Raw genomic sequence first — 20,970 nt, forward strand, 5'->3', positions numbered from 1 at the left:
AAAACAAACAGAACAAAAAAATCCTAGACCAAAAGTTTTGCTGTTCTATTTTTTTCTTTTTAAAGCAGCAAATAATAATCAGGCCATCCTTTCTGCAACAGCCACAAGGATAATTTTGGCTTTAGTAACATAAATCACACTGTGATAGAGATCGGGTGGAAGTACCCAAAGCTCGGTAGAAGGGCTTAGAGGGCCAGCCTGCAAAAGCTTAGCAGTAAACACCTGAACACCGACAACTAAAGCCCAAATATGTAGGGGAGCGTCATAAAAGAACAGGAAATAATGCCACATTTCCTTCAGGTCCACAGAGCAGCATATAGTTCTACAAATGAAGAGACAGAGATTTCCTCTCATCGGCCTTAAAAAAGTACTAAATTTTAAGTAAGGCAGCAGATTTGTTACCATCCTAAATTTATTGTTTCTCTTTAGCAACCAAGTTCCTTCTGCTCGGCTGTTGCTACCAGATGTTCATTTCAGTGTAATTTAGTCAGAGAAGCAAGACATTCGCTTGCACTGCCCTTGCTCTGTTTTCCCAGTTAGTAATTCTCTTTGCTTCCTGGTCACTATTTCATCTGCTAAAAGTCATGCAACAGACAGGCAAAGTTGTACAAAGAAGTTTTTATTAAGCATGCTGACGAGCCATGCCGCTTGCTGAAGCTTTGCAGACGGGAAGCGAGCAGCCTGCGCTCCAGGTTGCAATTCTCACCTCAGTACCATGCGAAAGCTCTTCTCAAAATCCTTTCTCCACTACCTCTTGTATAGCTGTCACCCATGTCCTCCACCTAAAACTGTAAACCCCACTTCCTTAAGCCCACGCTGGGTAACAACACGGTAGGAATGCATACTTGTAAAGCTAGCATAACTCTTCATTAGGAGAGCGCTTTCTTCATAAAGATGCTGGAACCACAGTCAGCAACACAGGTACAGACCTGGCTTACTGCTGGCTCCTTCCAGCCTCTTTTCTCTTCCCGCTCCTGCCCAGTGCCCCTTTTGCAGGTTGTCCCAGTTCCCTGCAGGCTGTCATTAATTCTGTGCTTTACAGGGATCTCCCCTCTTAAGGAGAGGCTACACCCAAGCTCCTTTTGAGACACAGACACACACTGTGTGTAAACTAGGTCCCAGAAAAATCCCAAGGAAGCCAAGTCTCTGTTCTTACATGTTCCTGTGCCAGAACACAAGCTGTAAAATAGCACTGAGCACAGCTGAGGAAGACGTGGTCATGGCATAGTGACAAGCATGAACAAAGGTAAGACCTTCCTTTATTAAGGAAATCTTATTTCAAAAACACTAACTGGAAGAATAGCGTTGTCCTGTATTTCCAGGAGCAGCAGTATTGAAAAGGCCTCTTTGCAATGGCTTTGCCTTGTGTTTGACCCACTCACTAAAATATTTCAAGGCTCCAGCTATTAGTAACTGGAGAACCACATAGCATCTGAAGTGGAGTGAATACCAATTCATTTCTCTCATAGTCAGAGCATTCATTTTTCTACCACATGGGTTTTCTGGTAGCTAACAAGGGTTGAGCTAACGTTTCAGCTCCTTGCCAGCACAAATTAGAGTTGCTGCCACACGTAGTTCCACAAAATCCTCTGAGAACTTAATACATTGAGACTTCCATCTATTCAAGTTTGGCTGAAACTGTCCACAAGGCTCAAAAGCTTTGGTGGAGACATAGGGAGAAAAATGAGGAGCAAACTCAGCAGTAAAGAGATTGCATATGCTTTGTTTCCTTAAAAAAATTAGGCTAAAATCAAAATCCTCTCATCTACCCAGGACTCTGCGCTGTAACTCTGTAGCCTGCTCAGACCCGTAAGTATCGTGGCCAAGGCTTGTCAACAAACGCCATTCTAAAGCCACAGTTTTCAGGTAGCATTCACCTCGCCCAGGTCTTTTACGTTTGCTTCCTAACATTAGCCAGATTTACTTTTTTAATGACTGGCTTTTATTGTCTCACCTCTACGTGTATTTATCCAGCTGCTGCGTATTTGCAAGGTGAGTGTGTGTCACTTGACATTTCAGAATGGCTTTTAACCCTTGCCTCTGGGCAGTCAGGATTTCCTGCACAGCAGCAGTAAGAGAGTGAAACAGGAAAGACTGATGGCTGCTGCCACCGGGTAAAAGGAATAAAGGTCAACTGCCGTATTTGTACCTTTTCACTACTCCCTTATCCTCAGCAATTCTAGGTTGCTGTTCAGCCATTTATCAATACCAATGTCAATAATCAATTTATCAACAATTACATTTATCAATTTATCCTGCCTGTGCATGGATCTATCCAAATCAACCTTCTATGTTTTCATTTTCAGCATTCAGTGCTGGACTTCAATCATTTGAGTACACAACATCAATGCTATTCATTGTCTTCAAATTGCTTTGAGTATTTATGTTGCTCAACGAGCACTGACTGGTGTGATGGCAGCACCAGATATCCATATCCTCAGAGTGTCTATGTCATCCATATGAATGGATCCAAGCCCTTCCAGTAATCTGAAATGAGAGTACCTTTATCAAGGCCCTATCTTTGAATCTGTCCATTTAGTATTTTATTTTGTAGTAGCACCTTGGAAAGCCAGCCACACTAAGATAAGCCATGTGATACTGAACTGCAAAGTTGTAAAAAATCATTTGACATTCTTCATTAGAAAATATAGTTTAATTTTTAAATGAATTTTAAACAAAGACTGACATGTATCACTCTCTTCTGATTTATGATTTGAAGTCCTAGAAGCTTGTACTTTACACAATTATAGTCACACCATCAGATTTTGTCCATCATCATCTTGTACACATACAGTTTCATTGCTCTGATCAACACTTCCATTTTATGGAACGAAGGCTGCTATGAGATACTTTACAGCGCTACCACAAATATAGTCATTCAAAAGCTGTTATGTCTCCATGCTTTTACCATGAAGGTAGAAATGGACTGGATGCTCCCCAAACAGCATTATTTTACTGGAGTTCCTGAACAGTCAACTGAAACAAATTTAGCTTTATTCTGAATCAAAATGAAACATTCATAAAGTGTCCCATAAAAAAAGGTTTAGTTTTTCCAAAGTGCAAAAACAACTTCATAAATGAAATATTTCACAGCATTTCAGTAGAGGTACATATTATTGCAACTTGTATTGGTAAATACTGCAAGCAACAACAAGATTTCAAATTAAGTTCTCAAATATTTTTGAAAGTTTTAAATTTCAAACTGACAGTACTGATATTTTTCAAAGACGCTATGCCAAACATTTCTGAAAAAAGCTTTGACCACCTCTGCACTTGAGCACCACAGGAGACCTGAAAGCTGAACACGAACAAAGCAATCATCTGCCAAGCGTGGTCTCCATAAACAACCTAGTGAAAGACATCAATTTTCTGTCAAAGGTAATGTGGAATTGAGAGTCAGTTTTGGGACTATGAAACCATGCACAGCAAGCTACAGTATTTACACAGCTGCCAATTCAGATCCAACTTTTTATAAAATGCAGGATTTTTTGTTTAAAAATGAAGAGGACGCTAATGTGATCTGGTTCTCATCCTGAGAGAAGTATTACATATCACTCAAGATCTTCTTCATCTAGAAAGTAACTAGATCTAAAACTAAACAGAAACACTGCCTTTTTATGCTGCTAATGAGAGGGAAATAATACAAACCCAGTGCTTAAATACCAGGTAGTTTTCTCCTTCCTGTGAAAAATTACACACAAAAAGTTTTGGGTAACAGTGCAACGTTGTCATTTGCAATTTCACAGATTAAAGCATTTCATTACCTCTCCTGTCCCCTGCATAAAGTGCCTTTTATAGTTTTCAAATGACACGCGTTAATGAAACTGCATTAGCATAAGACAATTCAATAGACCTTTCAGGAAGATGCAATTTCAGTCATTTTAGGTTAAAGGACATAATAAAAACTTTACAGCAATGATAGACATAACTGAAATATGCTTCTTCTGCTCATACGTGCATATTTGTGCACACAAAACTCTCAAATAGAGATTTATGGAGCTTTAACAAATAGTTCCTGACATACATGCAACAGCAAGAAACTAAATCACAGCTGTTGCAATAACTTAATACGACAGGTCTTTGAATAAGGGTAAGCTACTAAGACAAGGTGCCCTCCTGTGTCATATTGACAGAGCTTTCCAAGAGCAGCAGAAAGCAGCTCTGCTGTCCAAACAGGGGAAGAGAAACCTCTGAACTGAGTAGACTAACAAATTCATATAATCCAACAGAAGCCAGCTATTGTTTTGCCCTTCCCTCACTGAAAAGATACTATTTTAGTATTCCTATTTTGCTTTAAATAGAACACAAAAGTAAATCTTCTATTAGCATACATTCTCAAATTCAGTCTTTCTCTCTACAAACGCCACAGCTTTCCTATTAGTTTCCCTTGGAAGTTTACCACCAAATTAAGATGAACCAAAGGTGATAAGTTAGGGGAACATATGTTTTAGTTTCAGCACAAAAACACATAATGGTTTAGGCCCTTTTTTTATTATTATTAATGACATAAGGTTCAATAATCTCTTAACATTACAACTGCAGTTTTACAGTTAGTCTCACACTAGAATGACAAACACTGTTTGGCTTTACTAGCAGAAAGTTGAATTACAACCTTGATAAGCATACATTTTCCAATACCAAGAAACAGTTTGTGTTTTCTGGATTTCAAGGCTAATGCATCCCTGCATCTGAAGTTGGTTTCAATTAATTTACAGTGCTATGGAAGAACTATTTGGCCTGGCCTCTGTTCCCAGCTGTAAGGCAAAGATGACATCTTTAATGCAACCAATGTACTGTAAGGAGTAACACCCACAGTATTAAAGTCAAAGAGACATGCTTTTCTTTAAGATCTAGACCCTGTGTTCATTTCTAACATATGTTCTTTGATGACATTCCCCTCAAAACTTTTACAAAACTGTCCCTCTCTAATGAAAATAGACTTAGCAGTTAAGCATACTCATTCTGCACCTTTCTTCCGTTCAGAGAGGAACAGCAATAGGTGTGTAATTACAAGTCGTGACAAGTTTAACTAAAACTTGTATCTTAGGCATGGCCAAAGTAGTCCACACAATGAAAGAGTAATATGCTTTGTCAAGATGCACTGCTGATCTGCATGGAACAAAATCCATCACTGAACAGGCTGCAGCTATGGGAAGCGTAGCCTATGTAAGGAAAACAGAGAAAGGAAAAAAGGGGTGGAAGACTTCATTTACTATTAGAAGAGGGAAGATTTCTTCTAAAGGGGTAACGATTTGTATATATCTAGGTCTCCTGTATTTGCATTATTTGTTTCTCTATTTTCATTTGGAATTTTAAAAGTAAAAGAATTAAGGACAGCCAATAAAATATGCATTTTGACTGTGGAATTTCACTAAGCTCTGAACAGTTCATAAGATAGAAAAATATTTAGGAAGACAGCTGCAGGGTGGCCATTAGAAAAAGAAGAATTCTATGGCCTTTGCAGTTGAAATCCTTTCCCCAGGGCTATCCCACGTTGGAACTGTAGAACTCTCATAACCTGTTATTTCACCTTCCTATAGGACAAGTGATGTGCAGTGAAAGTTTTTACTGCATTTTAAATCATTTCAGAAGCCACTGGCTATTCAAAGATTGAAAATAAAGGGCATAAGGAGTTTTGGCTGTGTAACTTCAATAAAAAGTTGGGAAACCACAGTTAGCCAGCTAAGAGTTAGGGAGGAAACTGTACTTTATGTAGTACTTTTAAGTCAAATAAGTCAGCCTCTTAAGAGAAAAGTGTGTTATGAGCTATAATGACTTGTTTTAGTTCCGCAGAATGGTTTCTGGTTATCCACACACTTTCCTTCAAAAAGGTTTGTTTCGTGTTTGCATACCATGCTTTCACTGAGGCACAGAAGAAAAAAAAAACAAAAAAACAAAAAAACCACACACCCTTCATATTTACCAGCTTCAGAAAGGTCTATTTCACAGTGACACTGGTCATCAGCAAGATTCCAGCTGTGGCCAAGTAATCATTGTTGTGCACTGTGCAAAACGAGGAAGTCCCCTGCAGAAACATGTACAAATTCACTTTGCTGAGACAGCCATTGGGCACATATGAAATAAGGAACACTTAACCACAGTGCCAGATATCAGTTTCCTAAAACAGGCTAGATATCTATTGTTTTGGGTACTGCTGAAATATGACCTCTGTGGGTCAAACTATTAAGAAGAAATGCAGAAGACTAATTTTTTTATATTGAAATGTTATGAAACAAAGGCCATTAGAAATAAATCTAACTGCATGACAAATACCACATTAACATCCTATTTGACTTGTGGATCATAAACAGCTTTGATTTGGTATGTTAACCATGTGCATTTTAAAGTGATGTTTTGACTGTTCATGATTTTTGTTTACATACTTGAAATTTAAACAGTTTAAGTTGTTTGATATGCAGTATTTTTCAAGCATGTGTATTAACCTTTTATGGTATATTACCAAAATTGAGAACCAATTAGACAGTATCCTAAAGCAGTTTAAAAACAAAATTGCAATTTTATCTTCTTCTCCTTGTTAAGGGCACTACCAATACAAAAGGTGTCCACACTGTCACTCAGAGCAGTGAAGCAGTTGGCTGGAGAGAGCGTCCTCAAAGAATTGTCTGTATTTTGTTTCTATCTTATGTGATCATATACTTTATCAAAAAGTTGGATAACTTGCTTTAAGAAAAGAACCCACCTTAAAAATGGATCATGAGTATTGACAAATGCTTCTAGTTTGTTTCACTGATTAAGATTCAAGTTTCAATGTAAAAATGCTTACTCATACTGTACTGATCAAGAAATTTTTTCCTACAGTTAAATGGACAATTACATTTGTGGCTACCAGTGAAGTAAACAAACAATTCATAAAGGTCATAGGAAACAGTACAAAATTAAAATGGGAAACCTCACTTTTAGGATGACAGTATGTTGTCTACTTCAGCTTAGTAAAACTGTTGAGACTGTTTCAAAAGACAGTGCTAGGCAAACAGTTTCATTTGAATAGCTAAAACATTTTTTACTGGAAAAAGATATTGTGCACCTCTGCAAAACAAAACGGGAGCAAAACCATATACACGAGGACTGTAGTACAGATGAAGGCAAAATTTTATGTTACAAACCTGTTTTAAACATACAGTGAGAAATGTCCATTGTACAAAACATATAGTGACTGACCTAGGATTAATTTAAGCAGATTATCCCAGCAATGCAAATACAACTCAGAACACACCAATTTAAGATTTTCAGTAGTGCAAACGTGGGAGACTGCTGAGTTTTTAGAAGCAGTTTGACTTGCCTTGTCTCTTTTGATCAAAGCCTACACTTGTGCTTTAAAGGGTTGCTGGTTACAAGTCTATTACATACTTAATTCTTCAGCACAGAGAAGTACTCCTTGGTGTAATCTCATCTGTCTCCAAGCAGCCTTCCTTTAGCAAGGGGCTGGGTTGAGCAGCTGCTTCTGTAGACACCACTGTTTTCAGTCTTTGTTCTCCTTGCAGGGGATGCTTTAGTAAGAAACAGCTGGCTGTATCCAGCATGGAAAATACTTTCAGCTGTGTTGCCTAACCAAACTTGGAAAACCAAATTTGCATTTCCTGGTTGGTAATATACTTTGATGCGCCCAGTGGGTTGTTCAAGAGTTTAAAAGCATTGTAAGTAAAAATCCATAAACATTAACAATGAATGAAGGAATTCATTCCACTTTATTGGAAGGAAAAAGACAAAGTAATATAGTAGTCTTAAGTTTAGTCTAAGTTATATTTGATTACTGGGATATCAGTACAATGAAAATGAAGGAATTTCAACAGCAACTGTGAAGTTTTAGTACATCATATTGTACAGGGCTTTATAAAAGGTTTTTGTTTCCAAAGATGTTATTGGGGTCCACATATTCTTTAACAGATCTCAGCATTCCCAAGCCAACATCAGAGATGCTCTCCTTCATCCAGCGCTTCCGCAATTTGCCTACTGGAAAAACAAAAACAAAGCATTTCAATATATGGCAGGATTCAAGGAACCAATCAATCTTGTGACCATGAATGAATAAACACTGTGTGATAAATGCTTTTATTCAAAAATGAGAAATGTTTTGCTTTATTTGATTTATTGAGCCCACTAGACTATCAAGCTCATTAAGCTCAGCATACTCCCAGAGGAAGCCTGTGTTCCACACTGTCTACTTTCTTTAGAAAGTATGAAATTTAGATGAAGCTTAGACTGAGATCACGTTCTGTTAAAAACAGTGAAACAGTAATTATAAGTTCTAAAAAGCCAAACTCATCTTAAAAGTAGGAAGCTGAAAAGATTAAAAACTAATCAGAACTTACTGCCAGAAGTAAATTTTAAATAGTATTGGTTTAAATAACTAAAAAATGCTTTCAAAAGCCCAGCTCTCTATCAGTAAAACATATTATTTCATTCAAAACTTCCACATAGGCTGGCACTTGCACATGCTATTTTACATAGGAATTTAGTTTCCATATTAAAATGGATGTTCACAACATATACCAAATACAAAACAAAGCATAAACACTAGCTGTTTAACAACTCATTGCACCAAAATTCTCACAATAGCCCTGATACATGGCCAAGCGTTCATATATTAACCAAGTCATCAACTCCGATTTAACAGATCATTCAAAATAGAGGACATTTTTTCATTAAATACAGTATAGCATCTAGCTGGCCAGCCTAAAACACAGTCCATTTGTCAATATGATGTGATATAGTGAAGGCTTGAGAGGCAGATGCTTTAAGAGTATCTGAAGCTAAATTCAAGCCATCTTTTGTACCCTGTTCTCAGGGTAACCATCAAACTGTCATCGGAATAATAAATTACAGGGACACCCCTGGAGAACAGAGCATATTTGTTTACACCTTAAGGAATATGAGCTAGCCACAATACCAAACTGAAAAAGCAAATGTGAGAAAGTGAAATTTGCAGTTGCATAGAAAACAACTATTACCAGCATGCTTGTCAAGAGCAAGGATCATAAGTGAAGGACAAAAGCCTTCAGCAGCAGGAACTGTAGTAGTATTTTGCAACCCACCTCCAAAAAATCCCCATCTGTAAATATACCACCATTACAATTTGATTGTCTGAGCAAGTTGATCCAGTTGAATTATGTGGGAATAGTTTAAAAGGGGGAAAAAAAATGGATGTGGCTTGACCATCACCTCAAGTCACTCACACTCTGGCTCTTGCACAAGAGGCTGAAGAACAGTCATTACCATTCTCAACTGTTATCTGTAATATAGCTTCAGTGAATGTGTCCTGTGGTTATGGATGTAATTGTCCTGAAAAGACTGCAAACAACTGCTCCAACAAGATGGAGCACATTAGAATCACAGCAGGATGCCCAACAGCTAGTGCGCTTGCCTCTTTTACACCTCCAGTAATAATGCAATTCCATGAGGAACTGAACCACTGTCTGAGCAGCACCAAACAGTCATTGCATATTTAATGAAGTCACTCACCAAGTGCTGGAAAACAGAAGGTGCTTGGAGTGCATCATTAGTTCTGTCAAAGTGATAATTTACACATCTATCTTGTCAAATTTTCTATGGTTTATACTTTTACAATAATAAATCTAACATACATTTGATTAGTGAACTGGAAAGAAAAAAGCTGTACTACAGATACCAGTGGTCCTTCACAAACACGTTTAATGGAAAGATTTTAACCCCTTGATAACAGCAGGTTGAGCCCCTAACTCCTGCTGTTCACATCAATGAGATGTATGTGGATTTGTCAGCTACTGCAAATTTTGATACCACAGGGTTTAAAAGAGTTGAAGCAATTCTATTCTTTGAGTTCTAAGCTGGTCCATCTGATTACATGGAAAAGTGAAAGGCTAAGACTTTGCACAGATAAAAATGCTGCGTTTCTATAAGGTATTCTCATTTTTTTCATTTCAGGTTAGTACTGCCCTATGGGCATTCTGTTTCTCCTGAATACAATAATCCAATTAGCTTCAAGTAAGAGAAGGAAAAAGGAAGAAGAAAATTCCATAAGAGCAGAAGATGTTACCATGAACATAAGATAATTCCAAATGATAAAGTTTGGTAAAATATAACCACATTCCATGTTCTTCCTGTGGAATCCATCCTTTGCAGCAACCAGGTACTGACATTAGTCTCTGCCACAGATGACAAGTTTCATAGTGTTAGATGGGCAGCTTGCTGCCCACAAAAGAAGCTAGAATGAGAGTAAAGCTCTCTGGCTCATCAAGGCCACGCTTGCTCATCTTTGATGATATGCCTGGGTGGCTGCAGAAATCTGGTTGCTAAGGATGGAGCTAACAAACAGCAGGAAGCAATCAGTTTTCTCCCTTTACGAAGGGGAAGTACTTGAGCACACATAGATAGGCTTGTAAGGGAAGTTCAAACACAGCTGATGAACTATGGGTCACAGGAATGACTCTACCCACACAGAATAGATTTATAGCGGTGTATGGTCCCAGCTGAAATAGGCTCTAGTGGCACTGCATATGGCCCCAGGCTTCCTTTGCTCCAGCCCTTTAAACTTAGAGAGGCAATTATTGCAAAACAGTTCTGCAAAAGGAAGAACAGCAACTGGGTCATAAGAAGGATGGGACTCTTCCGGCTGTTGCATGCTCTTCCTGAAGCTGGTTCTCTCTATGGAGAGCATCTTTCCACTCTTAGAAATTGCTTAGCAGGTTATTACTTTTCCAGAGATACCTCTGCAATTCACTGAGAAAGGTCAGCACATTAATCTAATACTGCAGAAGAACAGGAGTACATTGGACCAGTATACTTGAGACCCCATGTCTGCTACATAATTAACACTTCTCCTATTACTGTCCAACATCCGGCAAGTCTGTACTTGGCATCTAAACTACCCAAATAAGTACTTTCAAATTCTGTGATGATGAATCAAGATCTTCTGCATTTGTTTGGGAAGAGGCACTGATGATAATCCTGTTAAGGCCTTCAGCAGACCAAGGAGGAAAATACAATATGAGCAACTATATTATTTCACATAATAGGGTTTCCTTGGTGTTTGACAGAGAATGGCCACAGTTGAAATGCCTCACTCTAAATCAATAGAGCAAGTTTACAGATCAAAATACGATCCACCTCCAGTGTTTAACTTGCAAAAGTAAGACGACACTTTTTCTGTGTGCCCAACTCCTCCCCTTGAGGGAATTTTATAATTCCAGATGTTGTGATTTGTGAGGGTTATTTAATGGCTGAGAAAATAAAGCTGCAGTTAATTACTGCCGTGTACAACTAAGCCATGGCCCCTTAATGATACAGAATTGCAATGCCAAACATGCAACTGAATGCACCTTTTTTTAAGGTTTTACATCAACTACCAGGAAATTGCTATTATACCTGACTAACCCTGTGGGGCTTAGCCTGCACTAACATTTATTCTAGTCACTCTGTCTGTAAAGTGGAAGAAAATTAGTTCTATTAAGTAGCTAAATGAAGGTACTCGCTCAAACTAAGAGGCCAAATAAATAATTGTTTCCTTAAGTAACTGTTTCTTAGTTAGAACATTTTCTGCAAAGGAAACAGTTTACCATTCACTTTTAAACTGTTCCTTAGCTCATTTTACATGGCTGCTTAACTTGGTAATACAAAAAGTATCAGGCCCAAATCTAGTCAGTGCCTTTATGATGCTGTACTTCAAAGAAATGATTCTGTTTATACACCAATCCTACCTAGTGATACTTCCTCAGCGTGTGCTATTCTATGTATACAACAAAGCATATATTTTATAAAACAGGAATTCAAGAATGTAAGGTGTGACATTTCATACACGTTTTAGGGCTTGCCATTAGAAGAATTTATTTACTAGAACTGTATCTATAAAGCTGTCATTTCCAAAGTTCCTTTTCTAATGAGGGGTATCTAGAAGCAAACTATGAGACTCTGGCAACCCTTACATACATGGCTTAACAGACTTAAGACACCCACAGCTGTTGCCAGGAAAGCAGCAGGATCAAAGCTGTGTTCAAAGATGTCCACTATCACTTTCTACATGCAGGACTCAAAGGCAAGGGGAAAGCTATAATGAAGGCTGTAAAAAGCTCAGGTAAGAAAAAACACAAGGATCACTAGAAGTAGGATATCTAATTCCTGAATCCCTTTCAAAAACTTCTAGCAAGCCACAAATTATATCAGAGCACTGGTTAAGAGACAGGAGTAAACATAAGAAACGACTTCAAATTCGCACATCAAAAATAACTCCTTTAAAACCACTGAAAAGCTTTTCAGCAGTTTGCTCTCAACAGATTTAGTGAGAATCAGACCCACCACATTTACTTAAAACTACTGGGCTCATGAAAAGTCTGACAGCCTCTTCTACAAGGGATCAGTTTCTGATGCATCGGAGCATGACTGAATTCCCCCCACATGTAAAGCACCTACTGGTTCAGTTATATATTTCAGGACTTATAGCAACACACATGCCCAAGAGAGTATTCCTAAGTGTAAATCCTCTTTATTACATAATCCAAAAACATATGCTCAAGTGGAAAGCTAAAATTAAAGTAGAAAAATCATTCCTGACACTTTCAAATATTTAAATCTAATTAATATTCATAAGCCAAGAGTAAGAAATCAAATTTGGAAGGAAAAGGCAATATGGTTAAAAGAACAAAAAGTCAGAAATCATATCCAGCTTTATAAAAACAAAAACCCAGATACCACACACCAAAATACAAGTCAATGTTATATTGAAAGGAGAAACTGATTACACAAATGCATACTTTAGTTTTGCTAGAACTTCTTGCATCCATGAGATTCTTACTGAGAGATTTTTACAATTTCTTTCCTGGCATGTTCCTCTTACATACTGCAAGATATGACAAAGCATGGCATTACGTATTGCAGGGTCCTCAAGCACAATCCGTTAACAAAGAAAAATTACGCTACTTGCAAGTTTTAAGTCTCAAAAGTCATCATGTGTGTGTGGGGGGGAATCTTCAAGACATTGCTAACATTTTCCTGAGTCTTGCCTAAGAGTTACAGTACTTTGCATTAGCAGAGGGGGAATTTTGGGATAATATAAAACAGAATTCAAATTAAAATCTCTTAAGTTACACTTTATAAAATTTTATCATCATTTTAGTTCTCATTGCAGGTGGTAGGGGTTTATCTGAAATTAGTATTTCTCCAAATTTAAACTAATTTAGAGCTTTACATATACCTAAAACTGACATATATGATCAGTCTTCACTCAAGGAGTATATGAAGATGGAGTTAAACAGGCTTCGTATTTTCTATAGCCTCAAGTCCCAGACTACATCTGTTTTCTTTGATACACAAAACCAGAGTTAAAATAGCTCCATTTATCACAGCATGATTGTAGGCAGACAAACCAGCCTGTCTGTTTCCAGATAGTGAAAACAACTGTTATTAATCACAATTACAAGACAAATACTAGAAGAAATTGCACCACTATTTTCCTTTACCCCATACAATAGTCTTAGCAGCGCTAAGAATGAAAAGGCCTGAAGGTCACTAAATAAAAGCAATACCATTAGGCTAATTCTCAGCAGCAAATCTACTAAACACAGGAAAAAGGATCTTGCATATTGTACACAATGCACTGCCAGACAGAACACACTTACAGCAGAAAATATTTAATCAGGAAAGACAACAAAGTTGAGGGGAGGATGAGAAGTTTAACAGAGACCAAGTTTCCTGTATCTGTTAAGTCAGAAGTTCAAGTGTGCAGGGGTATGAAAATGCCATACAACAAGTAATTTCTTTTCTTGTCCAACACATGCTGGAAGCAAGGTTTCATATGGTGCACACAAACATTAATCATATGGTAAGGTACAACTGCATGCAAGTTAATGAATGAAATACTAGTCACAGTAATACAGGTGCCACAGCAGGGGAGAGCACAATAGCAAATCAAGGGGGAAATTCCACACCCTCTGTGCAAGAGCTGACCTATCCACTATAATACCACACTAAAAATTCAATCAGTGGACAAGGAAAGCACATTAACCACTAGTTCTTTTTTCCCCTCATGTTATCACAGCCTATGAGCCTTTCAACCCCTTCCTACTCTGGTATTGCTGAAGCAGAGTCCATTAGAGCGTGTATTAAATCTGTAGGAAGAAAAACAGGCCTAGATACAAGTCTCAAATTTCAAGATGCTCTCCAAGTCCAGAAAAATCACTAAGATGTTTTAAAACACTGTTTCTGCTCCAGTTTTGCCCCCACACAAAGCTATATGGGAATTTCAGAATTATAATGTAATTTTAAACCATTAGGCTTCCTTCTCTTTGCTCTTAACTCTGTGGTCAGGCAATGCCCCAAAAGAGTAGAGAGACAAGAAACATATTGCAAGTCAAACAGTTGAAAAGTTAGTTACACACACAAAGCTGAATCCAGAAGTATTCCTGACATCTGAGTTTATAGCCGAATTAAGTTGATTACATAATGTCCTATATCAATATGTGGGAAGAGCATACATAAAGCATTAGGGTAACACTTTAGGCATAATGCTTGTTTTTGAACCAAGTATTAAAGCACAAAATAGCTTGCAAAGAGACCAGTAACTCATGACAAATCACTTCCAAACTACAGCAAGGAAACAATCATCAGAAGTTAGCAGAGAGCAAGACAGGTATGTCAATACTCACATTAATGCCTTTGAAATATTTTAAGTTCCATTACAATTATTTTATACACTGGTAAATATTTGGCACTATAAGACAGATAAGCATTATACTGGGAAGTATACCTCCATGGTGATGTGACAGACTTCCTCCATTGGCAAGTATTTCTTCTCTAGCCGCCGTCTAGATTGGAAAGAAGGTATTTATTCAATAAACGCATAAAATAATGCATTTCACTAAAAATACTTGATATCATACTCATTTACCAGGTATACAAAAAAAATCTCTGAAATAATTAAGGTATACAATATAGACCAACATTTTAGTTTAAGCTTACAGATAAACGCGACTGGGACTTTTCCAAATAAACACTGACAAAGCCAAGACATTTCAAAGTCATTGTTCCAGAATGTAATTTCAGAACAATTTCCCCCTTGCAGGAACTAGTCTAGTGGCCAGGGTGCTCACCCAGAAGAGGGACAAGATCCTAATGACAGGAAAGCCTTAACACAGAACTTTTATTGCTCTGCAGAGAATGTTTTCAAAGTTCTTTATTCCAGCTCAGAGTTTAGACCCAAGTCTCCAAGATTCTGGCTGAGAAAAGAGACATTCTACAATTGATTACTCTTGTGTTGAAGTCTGTAGTAGGAAAGTTTAGATTTTATGCTAAGAAAATCATTTGAACATTTTCAAACTCTAGCATTTTCTTCTCCATCCAGCTCTGATTAGGAATAGACAGCTGCCTAAGAAGGCTGTGACAGAGAAAGCTTTCCTAAGCACAAACCCTATGTTGTTGGTGGTAGGTTTTTTTGGAAAAAAAGTCTGCTTTTTCTATATAGAACTGATTTACCTATGCAGTTACAGATTTTTTCAATCTTCCACAGAGTGCATGTACTTTATTGGCAAAGTCATTTGTTAGGTTAAATTTAGCCATCTACAACGGAAGGCATGCATCAGCATGATCATGCTGCTAATTCCAATAAATGGTTATAGTGAAACTCACTCATACTCGCCTAAGTAAATGCTTTAGAGGTATGTTCTCCAGTGCCCTAAGTTTAACAGCATAAGAAAACCTAGGAACTTGTAGATATAACTTTGCATCCAATTGCCAAGTTCAAGAAATTTCTAAGAAACAAGCATGAGAAGAATCATATCCTCATTAAAGTTACACTATTTCTCTATAGTCCTGTTAATTATCTGCTACTGAGCATATGAACCAGAAAATAGAAAGAGAAGCAGTTTAGCCATAGTCCTGCTATGTAGAAGTACTACATCTTTAAGAAAAAGGATATTAGTTTCCCCCCTAAATAAGTATAGCCTCTCACTAGCCAAAATGTTAAAGCTCTTAAGCCCCTAAACTGGCTCTCCTGTGGATTTTTATTAAACTTCCAGGCCCAAATAGGGCTTCTCTGGTAAAGAGTTATTCCAGAGGTTTTGGTAAACAAAAACTTAGCACTAGTTTAATATAACATTTCTTAGACCAGGTATTTATCTGGTCTTTTCTGTTAGGGTGCACATTTTTCCTTGGCTGCTGATGAACAAGCTCTTGATATCTCTCTCCTGCATTCAGTTAGCTTGGCCAACAGGTTCAAAATACATTATGGGACAAACAGATCATATAACATCAGCTTCTCCCCCATGCCCTGTCCAAACATTGTTCATACTACATTACCTCAATTTGTTCATAGACATGAACAGGATCACTGATTCCTCTGTAGTTAAAGGCAAAGTAGAAGTAGACACATGCACCTGCGTCGTAAGTCTGTGTCACCCTGTTAAAGAGAACTGCATTAAAAGCAGAGCTTTATGGTATTAAACCAACAACTATATAACACTACACACTTCGCATGGTAACTCATTTTATTTAAAAAGGAAGTATCCACTTTAAAGTTTTGCATCTTTTTTACTCATACTTTGAGAGTGATTCAATGCTATGACTTTGAGGTGAAGCTCTTAAATCAGTCTTGTAATACTTGACTCTCTGGTGCCCATAAGCAAAAAACAAACGCCAAGACTAATCAAGTACCACTAATCCCCGGAAATGATTACTTTGCTACATATTCTACTGGCAGATTAGAGAAGGTCAAGATTACTAATGGCTGTACTAACAGCTTCACATTATCTACTATATAGCAAGTTTAATGACCTCTTTTTAGTGTACTAAAGTTGCAAATTGTTCCTTAGCTACTTAACAGATAAATATTCATTATTCTGGAATCTTTTAAGTTGGTACATAACTTACCTGCAGGTGGAAAAAGGTGCAAACTGAACACCCTTTTCTTTGCATTCTCTTACTATCCTTTCCTTTACATTCCTACAGAGGTCTAAAACCCTGTAAAAGAAAATAGTAAAATAGAGTCTTACGATATTCTCTTATATAATTTCCTTTAAAGGAAATCTTCAGCTTTGGCATTTTAAGGGTATAAGTTAATAAAATAATAAGACAACTAAAAACCCATGTTAAACTAGTTTAGATTTTGTCCTAACAATAAAATAGTCCTAACCAGACTTCAGTAGTATTACTCTTCCTGTATATCTCCTGAACAGGAAGTTTAGTATGAAGTAGAGAGCACTGAACACTCTTTTGCGTAAGGAATAGGACTCAAAAAAGGGAGATTATTCAATTCAGTATGCCTTTTCAGGCTGTTCTGCTGAGAAAAGCGTGCAATGTTCCACAACGTAGCTGATAAAACGCAACTCACAGTAGAAGACTTTAGAATGCTATGGCCTTGTGGTAGCACTACACCTTTGATACATTGCAAAACAGATAGAAACACTTTCCAGGTGCGTATTAGTTTGTTCCAGGTGTGTATTAGTTTGCAAGTCTGAAATGTAGTAATTCTAACATGGCAATGAGCCATTAAAGCTTGTCGTGAGCCTTTTTTCCCTCCCTTCTCTCCCTGCCCCCCCCTGCCCTGGCCGCCAGAACAGACCTAGGCATGTCCAAAGCGCTAAAATACTTAAACATTTTCTTCCAAATATTTTTCAGATGACCATTTGTTCAGTTAGTACATTCTCCTATGCAGATCGGAGGAGCTATCGACACTGTATGATTCAGACTTGGCCATTTCATGCAGGTTTAACAAACTATTTTGTTGGCTGATGGAAGTGAATAATATACAAGGGAAATGTATCCATTTCTTGAAGAGTATGCATAGCTAAATATTTTATTCCAGTATCTTTAACTAGCTTGGTACAGAGTAACTGATCAATTTGCACAAAACTGTGTAACTGAGTTTAAGCCGAAAAAAATGTTAAATTGTGTTGTTGTCAAGTGTTTCTCTACTATAGCTGAGAGCTAAGTTAAACCTGAGAGAAAAGATCTTCACCTTGGAGATAAGTTATCCTTTTCAGCTCTCTTTCCCTGCATCATGGCAGGGGCAAAAATACAACTTCCAAACATTATTTTGCATAAACTTAAGAGCTTTATTAGACACTTTTCTGCTTGAAATGCACTGCTGATTCCACACACATGTGACTGCTTAAACAATACTGTTATTGTAGTCATTTCCCCCATTCTCAGCCTGGGCATTTTAAAGTCCTGACTTTGTTACAGTAAGCTACCCTAAATAGAAATGTTACTGCACGCTTGCCTACATTGTGCATACAAACCCTAAGACGTAATTTACCAGCAACTCCAGCAAGAACATGCAGGTGCAAGACTTGAGGCACATCAGCAAACCTTTACTACACATAAAACCTAAATTTAATTCGGTTTCCTCATGAGCAAGCATGAGTTAGGAGTACTTTGAATAAAATCAGGTACAAGTTCCAAGCAATTCTGAAGTATCACAGTTTACCTATCCCAAGGAACAGATGTCTCAAATGATTCTCCTATTACATAGTAATCCAAGCCCAAGTCCTAATAAACAGAGAAAGGAAATTATCAATAACATTCAGCATCTACATCTGAGATTCCAGTGTAGTAAACATAGTTAGTACTTGAGCAACTTAAGATAATTTGTATGAGAAGCAGAAAGCCCATTTAGAAAAAACATCCAGCTGCCCCAGCGACATTAGTTAATGGTTTTGGAAAGAGGGTCACTCTCCCAAAACATGGATGATTTCAGCATTTTGATGTCATGACCACAGACAATTTGTCAGACTGTCTCTATGCTTACACTAATCAAAAGCTTGATGCTATAATGATACCAGTAGAAGAGATCTGTTATGCAGAACAGTAGAAGTAGAACCTGGCAGAAGCGTTTATTTGGAATGTAAGCTCTGTCTAGGTAAAATGAAGACAAGAAACTTTTTCCCATTTTACATATAGCTTGCTGAAATAAAGGGGGATGAATGATTTGCCCCATACTATAAGAGCTAAATAAAACATAACACTGAGGATGTTCAGAGTATTTGGAAAAAAATCACTGAACAGAGAGTGGAACTAAAATTCCTAAGAATTGCTGCACATCCCAGTTCAGACTAAGGTCCACTTATCCTGGAATTCTAATTCCAATCATGGCCATAAGTGGATGCCCAAAGGAGCAAGAGCTGAGGAAGCACATGAGTATTTTGAGTATTCCCTCAACCACTGAGTACTTTCAAGCCCATGGATTTTTAAGTCTGACCTCATTTACCTAGCAACTTGGCAGTGGATCTCTAATCTCATTTTCCCTAGCCTTTACTGATCTTATTCTTAACAGGTGCATAAGTTAATGTTTTTATGGTGTTTTTGTAGATGAAGTGCTATAAGCAAGCACTACAGAGTTAAAAATGGAAGAGAAAATTCTCTAGGAGAAATTTGAGATTATACCAAGGCAATTTGCAGTTAAAATTCAGGAAAGTATCTTGAAAGAAACATCTTTAGGTTTTATTTCAGTAATTAACAGGAAAAGGTGACCTACCCGAAGGTAAGCAATGACAAATGTCAGCATATATCCTCTCTGTCCATTATCTTCTCCAGCTGCCAAGCCACTGCAATTAATGATATTTAATTAGCTTTTCAGCAAAGCATTCACAGGTTTCCAAAAAGAATTAAAAATGCAAAAATACTTCAAATACATGCACAAGTTTAACTGTCTCAAAGCTGTGCTAAAATAGTTAAACTGAGGTCCCTATACTTAAGTGACGTTTTCTTCCCTTCAGTGAAAGCCTCAGAAAGAAGGAAGTTTTCTATGGAAGGCAGACCCAGAAGCAATCTGAGTGAAAAAAAGCAGATTTCAGTAGGACCAACTTTATAGCAAACATTCATAAGTCAAGAACCTTCAGAGTATTCCTTTATACCAGCTCTGCTAAAATATGTCTGAAAGCGAGAGTATTTCCGATCTGTTTCAGTGCAATCAGAAACTAAAGCTAAATCTGGACTGATGCCAGTATAATACAAAGCCAAACTATAAGCAATTAAGTAGTTTAGAAACCTTAAATCAGATTCTTTCCAGTAATCAGCTTACCTAGAAAATAAGGGTTAATTTCAATATTAAGATCGCCATAATAAAGTTTCTCCCTTAAACATCATCTGCATTTAACAGCCATATTTCTATATTCTACTTCAGAAGAATGCAGTCTTCCTTCGGACTAGAGATGCAATAAGAAAAATTTCAAAGCAAGACATCTGGAGATCACGTTAGTCTTCTGAATTTAGTTTCACCTTTTGTCTGTAACAATGGTGTAGCTGCACCAACACATAAATACACTACTACTCTAGTGGTAAAGAAAGGGTATGGTATCTGGATAACAGAAATACAACCTTTGTTTTGTGTAACCTTCGCAACTTTGAAGTAAAGAAAATAATTTAAAATAGCTTATATTTCAATACACTCACTGCAGGCATGCAATAAAATGAAGTATATATCTAGGAATTAAATCTCTTCAGGAAGCACTAAACTGCAGACTGATATTACAACTGTATTAGTTAACTACCACTCTACTTAAGTACAGTCGGAGTGGCAAATGTCTAGCTAAACAAATCCCTAAAATCATTCCCTAAAATTGGCCTAAAATCAGTGAAGCCATTCCTGTATAAGCTCTTTAAAGAATGAAATGTCAATACAATAACTTTAGACTAATTACTTAGTTTACATAATGTTTGCATATAAATGTTTATATGGTTTTGAAATTATCTTCAGAGCCTACTTAAAGATTCTTGCAAAGTTTATTAAACCATTATGACTAATTTCTCCTATTCCTTTTAGAAATTTCAAAAGTTTAGGAACTGAAGTAGATTGAAGCGCTCTAATTTGCATTAAAACTTGATCCATTACTTTAGTGTAGTCCTTCTGATCTGTTGAAGAGCCACTACATTTCTTCATTATAGAACTGCTGCACACTCCTGAGCTGGTAGGACAATACCTTAAAGACTGCCACTTGAACATAGTGAGGTTGTATTAATTATTCTTTTCGCACAAATCTGTCAAAGATA

General features: G+C 37.2%; 1 protein-coding gene across 5 annotated transcripts in view; it reads right to left on the bottom strand.

Moving 5' to 3' along the window:
• Positions 1-4,469: 4,469 nt before the first annotated feature.
• AGPS (alkylglycerone phosphate synthase) overlaps positions 4,470-20,970 on the bottom strand; it is a 101,220-nt gene continuing 84,719 nt past the window's right edge. For all 5 annotated transcript variants that reach the window (XM_009672641.2, XM_009672648.2, XM_068948436.1 and 2 more), the window contains 6 exons: positions 19,457-19,526; positions 18,410-18,471; positions 16,852-16,941; positions 16,282-16,381; positions 14,735-14,792; positions 4,470-7,971 (listed from right to left, as the gene is read on the bottom strand). In XM_009672641.2, the coding sequence (XP_009670936.1) occupies positions 7,850-7,971; positions 14,735-14,792; positions 16,282-16,381; positions 16,852-16,941; positions 18,410-18,471; positions 19,457-19,526 (502 nt within the window). In that variant the 3' untranslated portion in view covers positions 4,470-7,849. The remainder of the gene's footprint in view (positions 7,972-14,734; positions 14,793-16,281; positions 16,382-16,851; positions 16,942-18,409; positions 18,472-19,456; positions 19,527-20,970) is intronic.

The sequence above is a fragment of the Struthio camelus genome, chromosome 6 (genome assembly GCF_040807025.1).
Source record: "Struthio camelus isolate bStrCam1 chromosome 6, bStrCam1.hap1, whole genome shotgun sequence".
NCBI classification, from domain to species: domain Eukaryota; kingdom Metazoa; phylum Chordata; class Aves; order Struthioniformes; family Struthionidae; genus Struthio; species Struthio camelus.